Source organism: Aspergillus pseudotamarii (assembly GCF_009193445.1).
Source record: "Aspergillus pseudotamarii strain CBS 117625 unplaced genomic scaffold BDV38scaffold_110, whole genome shotgun sequence".
Classification (NCBI taxonomy): domain Eukaryota; kingdom Fungi; phylum Ascomycota; class Eurotiomycetes; order Eurotiales; family Aspergillaceae; genus Aspergillus; species Aspergillus pseudotamarii.
The window spans coordinates 1,634-19,406 of record NW_022475124.1 but is presented as its reverse complement, the minus strand read 5'-3'; the positions used below and the strand labels follow the sequence as shown (position 1 = coordinate 19,406).

At 44.2% G+C, this 17,773-nt stretch overlaps 5 protein-coding genes across 5 annotated transcripts; 4 read left to right on the top strand and 1 right to left on the bottom strand.

Annotated features, from left to right (window-relative positions):
* Window positions 1-551: 551 nt before the first annotated feature.
* On the bottom strand, window positions 552-1,043 carry BDV38DRAFT_264360 (uncharacterized protein). The gene has a single exon (XM_032056276.1). The coding sequence runs from the start codon at window positions 936-938 to the stop codon at window positions 726-728; it is 213 nt and encodes a 70-aa protein (XP_031907496.1). The 5' UTR covers window positions 939-1,043; the 3' UTR covers window positions 552-725.
* A 6,886-nt stretch (window positions 1,044-7,929) lies between these two features.
* Window positions 7,930-8,875, top strand: BDV38DRAFT_264357 (uncharacterized protein). The gene has a single exon (XM_032056275.1). The coding sequence runs from the start codon at window positions 8,105-8,107 to the stop codon at window positions 8,441-8,443; it is 339 nt and encodes a 112-aa protein (XP_031907495.1). The 5' UTR covers window positions 7,930-8,104; the 3' UTR covers window positions 8,444-8,875.
* Window positions 8,876-12,472: 3,597 nt separating this feature from the next.
* BDV38DRAFT_264353 (uncharacterized protein) lies at window positions 12,473-13,174 on the top strand. The gene has a single exon (XM_032056274.1). The coding sequence runs from the start codon at window positions 12,517-12,519 to the stop codon at window positions 12,784-12,786; it is 270 nt and encodes an 89-aa protein (XP_031907494.1). The 5' UTR covers window positions 12,473-12,516; the 3' UTR covers window positions 12,787-13,174.
* nsdD (GATA-type sexual development transcription factor NsdD) lies at window positions 13,170-15,717 on the top strand. The gene is made up of 4 exons (XM_032056273.1): window positions 13,170-13,824; window positions 13,921-14,860; window positions 14,918-15,247; window positions 15,408-15,717. Exons 1-4 carry the CDS (start codon window positions 13,793-13,795, stop codon window positions 15,615-15,617), a joined length of 1,512 nt encoding a protein of 503 aa, XP_031907493.1. The 5' UTR covers window positions 13,170-13,792; the 3' UTR covers window positions 15,618-15,717.
* Window positions 15,695-16,864, top strand: BDV38DRAFT_264345 (uncharacterized protein). The gene has a single exon (XM_032056272.1). It carries the CDS (start codon window positions 15,894-15,896, stop codon window positions 16,227-16,229), a length of 336 nt encoding a protein of 111 aa, XP_031907492.1. The 5' UTR covers window positions 15,695-15,893; the 3' UTR covers window positions 16,230-16,864.
* Window positions 16,865-17,773: the final 909 nt, after the last annotated feature.

Sequence of the window (17,773 nt, the reverse complement as noted above, 5' to 3'; positions counted from 1 at the left end):
AAAAAAAAAAAAAAAAAAAAAAAAAAAAAAAAAAAAACCAGAAGAAAATAAATACTCCATACAGAGTAAACCCAATAACTAGCCACGCGTAGCTTCAGACCCAAACCCCCGGTATTCCCGTGCAGAAAACAGAACCCATTATCAAGGAACAATTCCCCTTCAACCATGGTACGAGCCACGGATAACGCCTCTTCTAGAACGTCACAAAACCCTTTCTCGGAAATGACAAGCGAGTTCCAATGTCTTGATCCTTTTGGTTGAGGCAATGAAATTAGTCGCTTCGACAGGGTTTACTCCATACATTTAAGGAAATCGGGATGCAATTCCTACGTTGTGGCGGTGCAAATCGATGGTTAGTTTGATTATATGCTGTCGATCAGTGATTGCAGATTGTGGTATGGGTGGGTAATGGGTAATAACTGCCATTGGGACCCTCGATTGGTTTTATTCTCCTCCCTCTTTCTCTCTAGCTCCCCCCTTCTTTCTTTTTTCCATTTTCTCTTAATTTTTTTTATTTTTAATCATTTCTTTTGTTCTTTATTTTTGTTTTTCTTTTCCCCACCTGGAGACCAGTTTCTTGATTCGGCAACAATAGGATTGTTGGATACGGACCTTCCCTAGTTCTTGGTTCACACGTGTCGTGCGTATTCCAGAAGGTGAAGGTTCCATGGGACGGGACTGAGTATTGAGTTTCTTGTATTGGTATTTCTGCAATATACACTTTTTTATATGACTATCAGTACGTTTATTACGTGTATGGATGCTTTTTGCAGTTTTGAGAATGGGCAGTTTACATTATGTCTGGCTTGGGGTGTTTGGAGGTTTCTGGTTGTTATTGCCTTAGGATTCAGACCAAAGTAACTCTTAAACTCGGGACATAAGGGAACTTGGAAACGAGGAGAGAATAATAATAATAATAACAATGTGATATTGAGCATAAAACGAAAATAGATTAATAAATGGATAAGTTGAGGAGGAAAAGAAAGGAAAAGAAAAGAAAAAGGGAAGCGGCATATGTACCTAGCCAGTCTACTCGATCGAGGCATATTCGCATATCTAGTGCAGCAGAACAAGTCCCTACAAGTACATACTACTCCATTTATATATATATATATATATATATACATTCAAGACCTATATCAACAACTACCAAATGGACTAGAATCTTTACACTAATAAAGCTGTATTCCAAATAAACATCTGCATCTCAACAAAGGCCTCAAACGGTCCAACCAACGATATATCTTACCCCGCGTACAACAAGTACATGCATACATATATAGAACTCTCTTCTATATAAACCAAGCACAACAAACAATCCACATGACCAACCTAACCAACACACCCATGTAAAAAGAAAAAGTAAAATACAAATACACACTGCACCACACCAAATCCAGCCTCCAAACTAAACAAAGTCAAACTCTCACCCGAAATACTTCTCCATCGGGCAAGCTGCAGCTGCAGAATTCCCACCCGGGCGAATGCAATCCAGACTAAATCGGCACAGATAAAGCCATAATACGGGTGGTGGGAGGGGTGAAAACCCGACTAGTCAAAGTCAAGAGATCTTGTCAGCAATCACCCAAGAATCTGGAAACCTGATCTCTCGTCCCCTGCATAGTAGTCACTGCATGAGCTTTTATTTTTTACTGAAGCTGGACTATAGTCCTGGGAGGTTGTATGTATGCAATGTCAATTTACGGTGATAACTCGGGGGATTGGATTCTACGATAGAAGTGTAAGATTTGATTGGATATATATATATGAATTGTACTTTTGTGTGTATGTATACATTTCCAATGCATTTACATAAGGGTTTCATCTGGTATATACATACATGTACATGTACGTGTACATACATACGATGAACAAACCTCAGCTGATACTTACGTATATTGAATATCGACTGATCAATAAATAGGCCATATTTACCGAGATATACGAGATATATCTCGTAAGGAGAAACAATAGAGTAAAACATATAAAAAGTAATTAAAAAATTCAATAGACAATCACGGGTGAGGCGAGAAGAGGGGGCTCAAAAAACGGAGCGCATGAAAATCAACCGACAACTACGACACTTCCAGTTATCATCTCCGGAGCCTTTTATTTTATTTTTTTTCTTTGGCTCTCGGCTGGACATCCTACCGCAGTTCTGGCTATACTCCGGAGAACAGGCAATATAATTTGTGGACGATACGAGTCATGGTACATCAGGTTAATTTATTCCGCGCTCCTTCTAGAAAACAAATCGGGGGTGGCGGGCTGGCAATTAGTCCACTTCGTTTGTACCCACTTACGGCATGAGCATTCGGTCCTGGATCCGAGGCTGTTGTGTGGTTCACCGGGGACTTTACTAGTATATTAACTAGGCGTAAGCGAAAAGACGGGTGGATTAAAGAATTGTTGAAAAGAAAATTTTTGTAGAGTGTAGAATGAGATCGTGGTGTGGTCTATCTGTCAAGAAAGTAAAGTTTGATATTAGTAGTAGAGGCAAATAAACTTTGGGTGACAGGTTCCCCCTACTTTAGTAGATAGAGACTACAGTGGTTAGGCGTAGATACTACTGTAGATAATACTAGATACATACTTTCTATCTAATCTACCATCGACCTGTCCAAACCGGCACAGCGGACAACACCGTCGCTTCGTCAACAAAAATTGAGAAGAAAAGGGTACCTACCGATAGTGGATCAACAATTACCTCCATGACTTAAGCAGCTCAAGCGAATCGGCCTGTATGCAGCCGACAGTGATAGTCGAGTCCACTCCAGTTAAGGTAGGCAGCTAACCAGATAGACAGATAGATGGCCAGTGGAGATCCCAATATCCCCATTTCCAACGGTCCTCGGACCTCAGGAGGGACTCGGGAAGATAATAATAATAATAATAAAAATAACAAATAAATTAAATTAAATTAATCAATAAAAAGACGGAACTAAGCTATCTCGTACTAAAATCCGGCTGAGAAACACTAGACTAAGTGACTAACCTAAGCTACGACCCATCGTGAACGTTGGACGGTTCCCAAACCGGCAATTTTTAATTTAAGCCCGGGATCAATTTAATCAATCGATGTTTCTATCGTTAGATGGCACTAAGTACTATCTGTGGTTCTGTACACCGCGATCTCATGAGATCATTCCGTTGAGTCCGGATTTACCCCTGTCGCTTCTGCGGAAGGGGAGTTATTCGGATTAGCACCTTGATTATTATTATTATTATTATTTCTTTTGAGGTTAGGTTAGTTTTCTTCTTCGTTGACGAGCTACTACGTAGTAGAAGCGGGTGATGTGTGGACCCTCCCCCGGTCAGTCCGCTAGCTGGTCGTTGGTTTCCCAGCCAGCCCGCCGTTGAGGCCGAGTCAGTTAGTCAATTAGTGATATTGGCGTGTGGATAGATTTACACCGACTTAAAGGAGATCTTCGATTACATGACATCCGGATGTTGTTATTCATGAACGTATCCATCAATTTATCCATCCGTCCCCGGAGATAGCCAGCTCCGGGCTTGACAAAATCCGTGTAAAAGAGGGGGAAAAATGTATGGTACGCTACAGCAGTGCTGGGTGGGATACTTGGCAAGGCTCAGTGTCACTGTCTTCAATCATAAATTAAATTATCTCATTTGCTAAACTTCCCCTCCTATAAAAGCTTATATTATCATTCTTATAAGGGAGATCAGAGCTCAATACGGTATGTACATTTAAACTCTCAAGATAAGAAAGCGTGCTACGTAACCATCCCTGTCCGGCCATACATAACAGACTCAGTTAAGTTCCTGTAAGTATCCAGCGTCTCGGTAGATTCGGAATATAAAGGCGCCATTGACTCGACTCGAGAGTTATTCTCCGAGGCTAAGTTGGAATCTTGGTACACCAAAAGCGGGAAGGATGGGATCTTGAAAGGGGTGGCGGAATTAATTTCGAATCAAACATCAAGAAACAAAGAAAGAAAGAAAATTCAAAAACAAAGAGAGGTTGGATTGGCCAATTCACTTCATGTATTTATTTATTTAATTTCTTATTTTTCTTTTCTCGTATTTTTTTTTTTTTTAACAGTCTCCAAGGGGGGTGGAAACTGGGAAAGAGGGAAAGGAAAAGGAAAAAGGAAAAGGCGGGAGGTGGGCCGCTAGTCTCCTTTTTGGGAGGGCACATCCCTGCTAGTATCCCATCATTCTACCCGTACGGAGGAAGGTGGGATTCCCTACTATCTGGGAACGGTAGTAGGAAACTATAATCCATCCGGCCGAAAGAATAGATATCTGGGATTTACGAAAAGAAACAGCAAATGACTCGAAGCCATGTGATTGGGAAGGTACGTAGAAGGCAAACCGGAATCAATCAATTTTTGTAATAGGAAGGGACTATGTATTTAGCTGAATTTGTGGCTGAGAGACCGGTCGGCATGGCCTGTACATTTCAAGTGCGGCGTATTTCGCTGGTATGTCAATCGTGGATATTACCACGTAATAACATCCAATAGGTACTTCTTCTGTACGTAAAAATATAGGGGAGCCAACGAAAAGAAGCAGGACGTTACTTGATTTCGATCTTTGCTTAACTTAGCTGTTATTTTATCCGGTTATCAAAGCGGTATGATTACTAGTAGCTAACCGAAGTCAATTCCCAATCGGTCGGGCTGCAGCACGCGAGAGGTTAGTGCCGCCCAGACTAAACTGTTTCTAACGAAACCCCAGCTGTCAACTTCTTTTTTAGGTCAAGACATCGGAGAGTTTATCGGGATAAGGTTCCACCGATCCTGTTCTTCTTCTGATGAAGCTGCCTCATTCTATTCCTCGTTGGTGGGTTTTTCCTCCCTCCACCTGCACAACGTTCATTCGTTCCCAAATTGGGCTTGGTGTTGGTTATGGCTGGTGATAGGTTGCCTGCAGGATGCCCCGATGTTGTTCCCGTTAACTAATCAACTACCACCGTACTAAACCCCTTCGACAACAAGGTAGTACCTATTGCGGACCCAAATCCTTGCCGTCCAATAGTCCCCAACCGCCATGTGTCAGTCTGTCATATTGATCGCTCTACTCCGTACACGGTACGCTTCCCTGCAGAGACGCGCCCCTGGGAAAAGAACGCGCGCGGGTGGGTTGGATCACACCCTCTTTGGATCGCAATCTAATTTTTGAGGCCGATCAGTTGGCGTCAGCCAGAGCTATGGAATCTAGCCCATCCTGGCCAGCCTCAATGGGGAAAATTGTGGGCTATCCGTGAGAATAGTTCAAACTCGTTGGATGTTGAGTGACTTGTTGGAAAATTGCGATCGCGTTTTGCGCCCATCTTAGTCGACTCGCTGTCGCTGATTGGTCTTGGTACCTTCCTGATCGTCATGGGACGATCATAAAAAAAATTGAGAAAAAGTGGCAGTCCCACAACGTGTCTGGGCAAAAAGGGCACCTGTCGTCTAGTAAGTAGTACTAATGGTAAGTTAATAATAATAATGATAATAATAAAAAGAGGGGTGTAAGATATTTTTTTTTTCTTTGGGCGATTTTAGCAAGAACGCTCTCAACGGTTTTTCGCCCATCAGTCTATCGGGTCTGGCGCTGTCGATCTCATCCGCCTGGTCCACTGCCTGTCAACACCATGCTCTATCGCTTGTTGTCGCCTGTCGCTTGCAAGGAGGACAACAAAGCTTTCTAGTGGACTTTCCTGGGGAATGTACGGTTGGTGGGTTAAGACCTCTTTTGATGTCCCCAATCTTTGACTGGATATGATCTGCCATCCTAGTGATTTAGTCCGTCATGTCGGCAGTTGGAACTTACGTTCCTGTCAACATTTATGTTTTGTTGCGTGGTCAGAGGGTCAACAAGGAGTAAGAGTGACCTCTCCATTTCCTCGTTGAGATCCGAGAGATCGGATAGTTGGCTGTAAACACTATTCCCTCTCCGCCCAGGTCAAGGATGTGTGTTGAACAGCTAGAATTATCTCTCCAGAGTAGATCCATCTCAACGGCCGGCGCAAGTACCCCACCCTTAGAGGCAGCGTCGTAGCACACACTGTATGATGCATGTAGTCCGCCGAGCAGCTAGTATCGTGTTGGAGAGGAACTTGAAGAGATCATGTCGGTGTGTGCGATGTAAGATGTGTCTCCACGTCGTAACGGGCCATGGCTCGTCCTAGTGGTTCAATTTATGTTTATGAGCAGGTTTTCTTGACTAACAACCAAGGGTAAAGGCAAGGCCAAGTCATTATGAATGGCGTCCAGGAACATTCTCTAATTGTATTAGGGAGAGTTGTGTCAAGGATACATAGCATTGTTAGTAGAGAGTTATCTCCTGTTAATGTTTGTATACATGGAGTTCAAAGTCTTTCTTTTTGAAAGATACCGACTGATCTTCAGAAGGTGGAGCATCGTCGAAGAGCAGCTGACACGGAGTCATATGCCTGGTGGAGTTTTGACATGTTCACGAACGAGGCCACTTGTATTGTATACCAACCTCAATCGGCTATCGAAGCGAGAGGAAGTACCATTCCATAAGCTGTATGTATGTACGGAGCACATAAGTACGTTCCGATGTGCCGTTCCCATCGTCGTTGACGATTTAGCGTCCCATGCGCTGGAGACAACGATGTCGGTTGGAACCGGCGTGCAGTAATTTTCCCATCCTGGATAAGCTGCTATCTGGTCAATGCGCGGCGCGGTTCATTGTCGACCTTCGGGAACTTGACTCTCCAACGCGACGTCCCGGGATTTGCTTTCCTTAGTTCGATCCAACATCGCACTACTAGTCAGCAGGGATTTTAAGCGGAACCCACTATCCTGTCCCACACCACGAAACCTAAGGTTGAGCCAGGATTCCCACGCTCTCAAAAAGGGAAAAGAGGAGCGGAAAAGAAAGCAAACAAAAAGTTATAGGAGAAATGAAGTTGAGGGAAACTGTGTCCGAACAATTTGGTAGGTGTCTACTGGAAGACGTGCAGATTCATCGTTCGTAGAGGCAGGTTTAAGTGAAAATAAAGTAATAAACAAACGGTCGCAGGAACGAGGAAAAGGCCTTCGAGTAATTATGGGTGTGATCTGTCAATATTATGACAGACAACGTCCCCCAACTTGTTACGGGTCCGATTGGATGAGTCGAGTTTCGCGCGACCGTTAGATCCATAACTAGCCTCCTGTAGTCTGTGCATCTGCAAGTGTACGATCAAAGCTGATGCAGAAAGTCCTGTCTCCTTGGAGACGAAAGACTGCTTCGCTATGGTAGACATACGATGGAGAGTCAAGGAAAGGAACAATGTAGGGGAAAAAATAAATAAATAAATAATGATAATAATAATAAATTAAAAGGTTCTCCAGCCGGGGAAAGGCAAGTCACGGTACCTACATTCCACCGTCGTCACATGTGCGCAATGATTTCGATCTCATTGTGTAACGTTCAATCTCCAACCGATAAAATAGCCATAGTCCGTAATATTTTTCATTGGGGTTTGCGGGAAATATGGAAAAGAAAGTAAAAGATCGGATCGGGTAACGCAGCGTCATCTGCAGCAGGGAAGGCTGAACTCCAGTGAATCAAGTCCATCTAAGAACCGAGGAAGAGAAACGCTTCGACCAGAATCTAGGATGCTGCAGCCCGTAGTATAGGATCTTGCAGCTCCAACGGGCGTGATGTGACACCTCTCCCCGCATGGATACCGTACGTGTGCATCTTGTTATGTACTTTAATGTATGTATATGTAAGGTGTATGTATGTGGCTGGGAGCAGAGTACATACTGTACACACCCAGCAAGCCACAAGACGTAGTATCATTACGGTGGTATTTCACGAAGGGGGCCTGCAGATTGAGTTAAATCTCAGTGGGTGAGCATGTTCGGCGCATGAGCCCCTGCCGACGCCTCATAGGGTCAAAGTCCTGACCTCGGATGATTGTGATCCCACGGTTTGTCTTATATTAAAAATTATTTGTCTAGTATTTACTACTGCAGTGTACAATAGGGTATATGATTCGACTCCATTCGGTAACAGAATGGCGCAAGACAATCTATCCCACGGATAAATAGAGGATATGTATATTAATGTATGTACATAAATTTTGCTTGATACCTGGGGCATCCAATACCGGACACGGAAAGACAAGGTCAAGGACATGAGTTCATCGCCGATAGTGATGATCGGCATGTATGTCAGCTATGAGGTCATTGCTTTCTCTGCCACACTCAACTTCAGCCCCCCAAAAGAGGGAAAGAAAGGAAGGAGAAGAAAAAGAAAAAAAAATCAAAAATACTTCATGATCTGCTCGGGATTCTACGATCAATGTATGCCGGTGCTACCTTACGTACGAGTAGTAGTAGTACAGATGGATGCGGACTTGCCGGTCGGAAGCTGCGCATGCAGCCAGAAAAGGCAATGGTCAAATGTCGGTTGTGAGAATGAAACAAATACACACTGGCTGATGTGGAATGCCACTAATCAATTCCAGTGTTAGTTAAGACCCTTTGCATTGAAGGGATCATGTCGAAAAACAGGGAAATGAGGTTGCGGTTCTCGGGGGATAGATCCTAAAAAAGCATGCCACCGAATGAAATGCAAAAAATGAAATATCCCAGAAATGAGAAGGAATCCAGGGGAGGAGAAGGGGAAAAATATCCTTCAGTCCTTGACTGTTACGTCAATGAATGAGGAGCGAAGTTAATCGGCAGTGACAAAAAATTGGAATGAGCTCGCCCGTTAGATATCCCCCAATCATGTGTTCCGGATCTCGGTTCAGAATTAGATCGACCTTCCATAGTAAATCCACAACGTGCATGATAGTCCAGATTCGATTAATTTACTAAATTAAATGAATGAATGAATTAATCAATCAATCAATCAATCTAGAGAGAGGAGATGAAGAGGATGACGACTAATTATGAGCGTCGTCGGTACGGTGGAGCATGCTCTAGTGCATGGGTCTAAACTTAGCAATAATATTATTTTTATCTCTTTTTTGCTCGACGAGGAGTCTTACAACCACCAAACGAAGAGACAATTGTTCGGGTCCCGTTAAAACTATTGAAGTTGGGTGTTTAAGATGACATAAACTAGCGGGGGAGAGGGGAAGGGGGATGTGGTAATGCGACAACCCATGCGACACCATCTCTGCTTTGGGGAAATCATCCGACCCCAGGACTTGCTGATAAACGCCTATGATTCATGGAAGAGAAAAGTAGTGGTGTGATATTGATTGAATCCAATCACCGCCGAAGAAGCACCATACAGTAGGTAACTCCAGGGTTAAAAACCCAATCGATCGAAGGGTGGATGCCATTCTACGGAGCCAGGTACCCAGTCAGTATATTAATTAGTACCGTAGTTGGATAGAAAGAAACCAGACGGGACCCAGTCATGGAAGAAAAACGCTATACCCCGTCGGTCCGACGGCATCCCTTTAGGTGCATTTTTGGAACATACTATACTCAATAGTATGCTCCATTAATATCGATTAGAATCGTCAGTCCTGCCGCCGCCGACAAAAAACAATAAGAATCTCTCAGTCCGAGGATATCGTGAATGACGACAATGGTGCCACCCACCCACGGCTATGCCCGAGATCTTGAGCAAGGGAGGGCGGGGGTGAGCGTGGTACGGTACCATGGAACAATTCTCTCAGGTACAAGGGGGCGGTGGATTTTGATGTAATGGCTAGGTCTGGAATTTTTCTAGTATTCTTCTATTTCGGTAACTTTTCTTTTTTTTCCCTTCTTAAAAATTTCCATGGTCTCTAAGTCCCCGTTGCTCTACATCTCATCCCTATACTTTTTAGTTTGAAAATTGTTCATCAGTAGAAAAACCAAAACAAAGGGAGTGTGGGTTTTCAAATTTGGTAGGAGGGGATCTGACCATGGCTGCAGTCAGGTTTTAAATGTTGCTGCCGCGTTGACAAATGGGCGGTCGGATCGCTTCCAAATGCGATCCTAACTATCCAGTGTTTTTATTTTTTCTCTTTATTATTATTATTATTATTATTATTATTATTATTTTGTTTAAAAAAAAAAGAAAAATATTTTCTTTTCCATTCCCCTCTTGTAGTGGGGTATTACTAGCTGCAGGATGCTGATGGGTGTGAGAGCATGTTTAGTAGTAGTTTATGTGTCCTGTTGATGTGCGATCCAACTTCCCCACTCCGATCGTTTCCAGATCTGGGCCAAGCAGAGACATCACTGCAGTATCTTCAAAATCTCACACATGGATGGACGCTTATTTTCCACGTCTTCCTTCGGTCTTTTACCCTTCTTCCGTAGTGTACAGCATTCTTCCTTTCAGATCTCGAGTTCCCCGTGCTTTTGCATATCAAAATTATAGAAGAAGGAGGATGGCATGGTATTCACATGTTCAATGTTGGTAATCATTGCATTTACAAAATAACAAAAAGAGAAAAAAAAAATAAAAAGGAAGAAGAAGAAGAAGAAGAAGAAGAAGAAGAAGAGGAAGGCAGTCCTGAGAAAACTCCTATTAGGTAACAATGTATCTGTAACTACGAATTCTAAATCTTATCATTGATCAACTTTTGCATTGTTGCCTTAAATGGGTTGCCTGGATCGCAAATAAAAAGCATGTAATATTGCGATACGTTTTGTGTACTACTGCATCTGTCACACCCTAACCGCTGAGGATTCCTCAGGCAGCACAAGCGGACATCATTAAATATGTGCAATACATACAGTAGATTGTACAACAACAACATTAGTACTAGTATGAACCCCGACTACTAGCCGTATGTTGCCCATGCTTTCGAATCACAGCAACAATACTATAATAATCTTTGCAGATAAGAATTTGACAACCCAAGTTTTCTTTGCGATGCTATCTTGTAATCAGTTGAATTTATGTTGCTTCGGTTCACATCTGGGTTTCTAGACCAAGTAAGCTGGCCATAAACGACAAACATACCACCGATGCAAGGTAGCTTGTGAGTGAGGGATGTATTGAGGATGGAAGCTGAGTCCGGCAAGCCGCCTGCCCAATGAATCTACTTGTTGTGTATCTTTTCTCTTTTCTCTGTCCTTTTGTTTTCCCTTCTACTTTCTTTCTCCTTCTTCAGTATAGTTTCCCTTTAACTTAGGAGGATAACAGGAAGGAAAATATGGTACTTATAAGATAATAATCCCTTCTTTTATTCGATGGCCTGCGGACTTAGATTTGGGAACGTTAGTCATTCCCGTCTTGTTAGTCTCCTTCCTTCTCCTTCTTTTGTCAGGTTTTCTTTAATTAAAGTCGGTCGGCCGTTCCCCTAATTTGCGTAGCGTGCGATCTATGGATCTCGATGCTTCCTCTGCCCCATCGCCATCAGTGATAGGAACCACTCATCGTCCTATTTCGCACCAACCCCCCTCAATTACCTGAGTGGTTAACCACCCCTCTTTCCATTTTGTGCCAGACACTAAAAACCTACACCGTACTACGACGGAGCTGGCACTGAGTAAATCTGTACATTAACGGCTAGTGGTAAAATCCAAATTAGTTTTATTACACCCATTCCCCGGTACCCCCCTGTGGCTTTAGGATGAACGCTAATACATCCGTTTAGGTGGTAATCCGCCAAGTTGGACCTTAACACTACACCTAATTCTTTTTGTGTATAGTACTCTAATGAACTGGTGTTACTAATAAAGACGTTATGACTTTCAGATCTGTTTAGTGCGGTGGTTTCATAATTGCAACCAAATACATAGGGAGAACCTAATTCTTGTTTTTGTTCGAGCTTTTTTATTTTTTATTGTTTTCTCATCATTATTTTTCTCTATCTGAAAATAATAATGATGAGAAATAAAAATAAAAAAAAAGTAAAAATTAGGAAATGTAATACCTACTGTACAATGGATTGTATTGTCGTATTGCCGTATTGTTGTAAATTACGTACTGTGTATGGAATACAGAAGGAGGGGAAGGGCAAAAAAAGTGGGAAAGTAAAGTGCTACTAATTACTTGTTCTCTTGTTTTTATTATTTGAATTTATTAATTTATTATTATAATTTTTGAATTTTTGGTCAGGGACGACCGCCCCCCCTGGTAAGGCTCCATCGCACCCCACCCAGATATCCGCACATCGCCAATATGATCCCAACTCACTCCACACTTTGTCGAAGATCCGCAGTTCGCAGCGTAAAGCTTCTGTAATTCGCCGTAACTTTAAACTGGTCACGACGGCGAGTGTGATTCGACGATCTCGTAGTCCCATTTTGGCTTTTCAGGCTGTTTCTCTCTCTCTCTTTTTTTTTTTTTTTTTTTTTTCCCTCTTCCCTCTTCCAGGTCTGAGCTCACCCTGTCCTGGGCCGACGTCGTTAGCTGCTAGCTCTTTCGCTGGACCCTCCCTCCCATATCTCTCGTGGTCGTGAGTGTGTGTGCGGGACTGCTTGTGGCCTGGAGGTCTTTAATAGTTTCTTTAATTTTTATTTTTCGTTTTTTCGTCTTTTCTTTTTTGATTTTAATTGCTGAGGTACTAGTACTAGTATTATATTTATTTTATTTCTTTTTTTTTTTTCTTTGGGGATTTATTTATTTTTCGATTTGATTTAGTCTATGATCAATTCTTCTCCATCGATTATAACTTATACTTTTTCTTCTGCTTCTTCATCTTCCTCTCACTCTTTCCCTTACCGCGAAGCTACCTCTCTTCCTCTCACCCTCTCAGCTCTCCTCTGCTCGCATTCCCAGGGGAAAAAGCAGAGAACCATTCTTCCTCGTTTCCTCCCCCGGGGCAATTGTCTTTTAGTCTATAATCACTACCCACTAATAAATCTCACCCCTCTTGCCTTCCTCCTCTATCATCTCTACATATTTTCCCTATAATAGCTTTTATCTTCTTCCACCCCTTTCAATTTTTTCTTTTTGTCGGGAACGAAAGAGAGAGCCCGGTCTCCCTTCCACGCGACGCACTCATATCTCTTGTTATCCCTTGCGTTTACTGGGCCTCCGCCGCTCGACACCCGCTCACCAAACTCAAACCACAAATCGAGTCTATCTGAGGATTCGAAATCTGACTGTTAAATTTCGCTGTGCGAATTTGGCTTTGGACAGATGATTCTTACAGACGCAGGAAGGGCCGTTCCGATCTGATCTGTTCGCTGCGCACTACGGGTGCGTGCCGTACTTTTGCTATCGAATTAATTGCATTTGAATTGCGGGTATTCTAATCGCGATCGCATCGCCTGCAGACTGCCTGATCTTCCCTTCCCCCAACGCCACTTTTTTTTTCTCACACTCCTGGAGCTTCTCCCCAATCATCGAGTCGCCGCTCTCTGCTTAAACTATTCCTCTCTGGGCCAACTCACGGAACCGCGGGCCTTTTCCTTCTTAGGTTCCTCTTACGTCCGCATCTCGCCCGACTTGAACTCTTTCTCTTCATTTTCCCTTTCCCCACAACCGCCACCCACCCCCCAGACAACTCTGGTTCAAGGGAAGAAAAGGTGGCCTGATAATCTCTATTTTCTTATTTTCTTTTCCTTTCTTTTCTTTAATCGGAATCACGAAGTAAAGAAAGAAGAAGAACCTTCGAAGTCGATTTACTCGAGTGGTGACGCGCACTTGAAGGACGGCAATCACTTATCGGAAAACTGTTGGAATTGTTATTACTTTTCATCCCTTCGCCTCTGAAGCTCACTGTTCTCGGCCGGTCGCTTTCGCCATTCAAACCCGTCCACGCTTTCATTATATCATTCCATTTTATTTCATTTCTAAAAATTGACGATTTGGTACCCACTCCCACGGTACACTATTAGACTTATAGCCGAGGCGACTGATGGTGCATTGAGGTCAAGGGCGAAATCGCAAAAATATAATTGGAAGTATTGGCGTGATGGGGTCATTGGAAGCCGGTCATAGGCATAGGTTCGTACCTTATTCATTCTATCGCCTTCTCGTCAACGCAAGCGTCGGAGTTTAACTTGAATCACATGTACTAATTTAATCTTCTTGGACACATAGGGACCATCTACCAGCTCTTGGTTTTCTAGGAAAGGACGGATCGGGATATCCCCCCAAACATCCCGCTGTTGGATCGGGTCCTGTCACATCTCCAGGAGCCCTTCTTAGTCCAACAAGCATGTATTCTGGCCAGCCATTACCATGCTCCTACCCGACATCGTCCGCCAGCGCACCGTCTGTGCAGCCTGGTTATATCTCGCCTACAGATTCGCGGCGCGCGCTTGAGGAGGAGAAGGAGAAGCAACAGTCACAACCACAAAGGCAATCCCTCCCGTCCATCCACGAGGCTTTAGGAAATGATAACCCCCTTCCGTATCCTGCGCCCACATCGGCGGCTCCTCAGCAGCCTCATCATGCACCACATTCGCATCTCCTGTCTTCAAATGTTGTAGGACGGCCGACTGGCGAAGCACCGTCGGGACCACTGAATCCGTTTTCAAATGTGATATCATCAGGACCTTATGCAGTGCGGGACTCAGCGTACCCTCCACCCCAACTCCAAGCAGAAGCATCTCGTGCGAGTTTGGCCTCAGTCACCACACAGGATTCGCGAAACCCCTCGATTCAATCCTTGAGTTCGGGCAAGTCACCCACACAGAGTCAAAAAACGGGGATCACTTCAATCGCTGGCTCGCAGACAGGATCCGCCTATGAATATAGTGCTCCTACTTCTGCGGGCAGTATCGCCTCTCCCAACGGCTATGGTACTTTCCCGCAGAACTTCTCCTTCCAGTCGCAGCCCCCGCCAAATGCGCCAACATATCCGGTTGCGTATGACACCCGACCCTACGGTACTGCATGGAAGCCGGGTGTACCTGAAACTGCGCGTGTCGAGGAAATGAAGGGCGGACTTGCGGGTCGTGCTATTGCGGGTCAAATCCCGGGTGATTCTGTCAAACGGCATTTGGACGTGTATGATGTGGAGACATCGCTCAATGAGGTATGTGAAATTAGTGTGGACACTCGATCCTGTTTTCAGTTGGCTAATTATGAATAGATTGCCGAGATGAGCACGCGCACATTGGACTTTTCACGGCATTACGCCGCAAAAGCGCACCAGACCCAGCGGTCTGGGCCCGTTTTAGGGTCCCTGCCCTCTCTACAGGAAGTGGAGGATATGCTTAATTTTCAACGCCGGAACCAGGATGCCTTACTACGTATACGAGCCGCGGTTGTGAGCCAAGAGCACGCATTGGCGGAGCAAATGGCCCAAAGAAAGGCTTTCAAGGCTGGTGGGGTTCGTGACGATGACCACATGGCAATGTACCAAGACGAATACAAGGGCAGTGGCGGCTTTGCCGGACCAGATTCGAAGAAGCGACGAGGCGTACGTTCACCTTTTTTTTTTTTTTCTTCTCCTGTTTTTTTTGTGTGTGTTCGCTGTCTGTGGGTGACTGGGTCCTAGGGTCCAAGTCCCAGTACCAGACTCTTTTTTCTATCCGGCTTATCCCCGTTGTCTCATTCGCTATCACTAACACAAACTACAGAAAGCAGCCCCTCCTGGCCGTTGCCACAGTTGCAACCGGGCTGAGACACCCGAATGGCGCCGCGGTCCAGACGGTGCTCGGACTCTATGCAACGCATGTGGATTGCACTATGCCAAGCTGACGCGCAAGATGGGTGCCAAACAGGCATCGTCCTTGGGTTCCAACCTTAAACCCAAAACGATCGACTCCGCATCTCCAACTGGCCGTTAACAAGTCAGGCGTCTCTGTATGTGGCGTTGAAAAACAAAAAGAAAAGAAAAAAAATGAAAAATGAAAGAAAGAAAGAGAAAAAGCAAAAAAAAAAAAAAAACGGAAGAAAGGCTTCGGGATTAGAAGTGTCCGGCGTTTAGTGCCTCCATCTCCTCGTTGATCATAAAACCTCTTATGTTGGTGTCATTCCTGATAATTTACCTTGGACATGATACAGTTCGATTTGTTTTGGGCCCCGGGTTTCCTTTTCAGGTGTGGTTATGAAATGTTCCGAGCATGTTGGACTTTTTCTGTTCTTGTCCGATTGGTCGTTGGAGTTACTTTTTTAATACCCCTCGCACGTTGTGGGAAAAAGGCATCTGGATAGACTTTCGTTCTGGTTATTGTGTCGTTTTCTGTGGGATCAGCATGTACACAGTTTCTTTCTCCTTGCCTTTGGTTATTTCCTTTCGTTCGCCGGTTTTCCCTTACTGTTTTGCGATCTGTTACAATTATACCCCAGTTACCCACTTCCCCTACCTAACCTTACGTGGATTGCCTTACACTGCCAGTGTGCCATATGATGTTTCTTATGCACTCATGTTCTCCATGGGAGGTTTCAGAGGCTCTTGACCCGATGCAGTGATTAATGTAACCTTATTTGATTGAATTGTCTCTGTTCGAAAAGTTAACTAGTCACGGACAATAATACTATACATATCTGATGTAGGCCAAGATCTCTCTATCTCTCCCTCGCTCTCACCTGTGGCACCAAGTTCATGGGTCCGCAGTGGTGGCGAATATCACGCGCTGGGCTTGGCTTAAGGTGGTCTGATGAAGATGGCCATCTCCTATGTGAGCCCTGGATCAAGGTGTAAGTGAGGGGACGACGTATTATGGTCTAAGTCGGGGTTTAGTTTTGCATCGATCGGTATTTCCAGGACCCTGTAGATCCGCCACCGCCGTCATCGTGTCTGAACCCCGGGCGTTCGGCGATGCTTAGATGGTTTGCCTCCTAGTATGATTGACCACTTTAGGTAAATGGGTACCATCTTCACTAGTTGCATGGTCATCCGGGTCCCCTTCGCTACCACCAGTAGTTCTAACTAGGTACTAAATAGTTGGATCTAGTCTAATGCCATGCGAATCTCGACACCTCTTACGAAGGGTATCCATACGTCATTCTCAGAGTTGAGGCTCTACGATTTTTGGGAGGTCAAAATAAATCATTTGGACACCGAAAAAAGAAAATAAAAAAAAAAAAAGAAGAGTATCTTACATTAGTATGCAGCGCCCGATTTGCGTAAAAGTCAAGTTCGCCATCGGTATAGCCGCAATCCTTAGCTTACCCAAACCAGTATAGCATATACAATTTACATAATCAGGCTCAGATGCCCAGCTGCCAGTCGTTGATTGGCTGGCTGTTCATGGCGGCTACTGCCAAGCGGCCCTAGAACAAACTAGAACCAGCTCACGGGACCATCCAGATGGCCTGATCGGCCTCGATCTTTTCTTTTCTTGAGCGCCTTATCGCTTCCCCCGCGGAGAAAGCGAGACTTTGCCGACTGATGTTGGGGCTTTTAAGGTTCCATATTTTTCGGTTGAAAATTTTGCTTTAGCAGAACGATATTAATCTTAGAGAGTTTAGTTGGGGTGGATTAGTTGGGTCCAAGGGCTGATTCAAGGGGCACCAATGCGACTATCGAAATCGATCGGGATCTGATCTCAATCTCATCGCATCTCATCTCATCTTGCATGATATCCGCTTCAACCGATCATGGCTTATGTTTCCAACGCCACCAGATGGTAACGGAGGGCATTTGTCTTAGCACTCAATAATTCTAGGCGGAATATGCGATGCCTTCTAGAAATACGTATCTGCGGAGATGGCGATGGAGAAGGAGTTGTTTCTGATCTGTTCTCCGTTCTGACCATCTACGGCTTTCGGTTAGTGCAACATCTGTGGTTGGTATCTGGCATTTTGACTTCGAAGGTTTCCCCGTTCATTCAAGATTATGGAGACAAAAGAAGAAGTTTATTGAGACCAGAAAGTTCCTTGAATTTGGCGTTGCCTTTGTCATTTTCATATTGAGGCTTCAATTAGGTACATACTCATGTATGCCACGACATACCTAATTAGGTGGCACTTTTTTAAACTTGGTCCTTAATCTCTCGGT

What these genes read in the sequence shown, in the direction of transcription:
- BDV38DRAFT_264345 (XM_032056272.1), top strand. Translation starts at nt 15,894, where the DNA reads ATGTTGGACTTTTTCTGTTCTTGTCCGATTGGTCGTTGGAGTTACTTT.
- BDV38DRAFT_264360 (XM_032056276.1), bottom strand. Translation starts at nt 938, where the DNA reads ATGCTCAATATCACATTGTTATTATTATTATTATTCTCTCCTCGTTTC.
- nsdD (XM_032056273.1), top strand. Translation starts at nt 13,793, where the DNA reads ATGGGGTCATTGGAAGCCGGTCATAGGCATAG. An exon ending in GAAGCCGGTCATAGGCATAG is followed by an intron (nt 13,825 to 13,920) that starts GTTCGTACCTTA and finishes TTGGACACATAG; the next exon opens with GGACCATCTACCAGCTCTTG. An exon ending in ATTCGAAGAAGCGACGAGGC is followed by an intron (nt 15,248 to 15,407) that starts GTACGTTCACCT and finishes CACAAACTACAG; the next exon opens with AAAGCAGCCCCTCCTGGCCG.
- BDV38DRAFT_264357 (XM_032056275.1), top strand. Translation starts at nt 8,105, where the DNA reads ATGAGTTCATCGCCGATAGTGATGATCGGCATGTATGTCAGCTATGAG.
- BDV38DRAFT_264353 (XM_032056274.1), top strand. Translation starts at nt 12,517, where the DNA reads ATGATCAATTCTTCTCCATCGATTATAACTTATACTTTTTCTTCTGCT.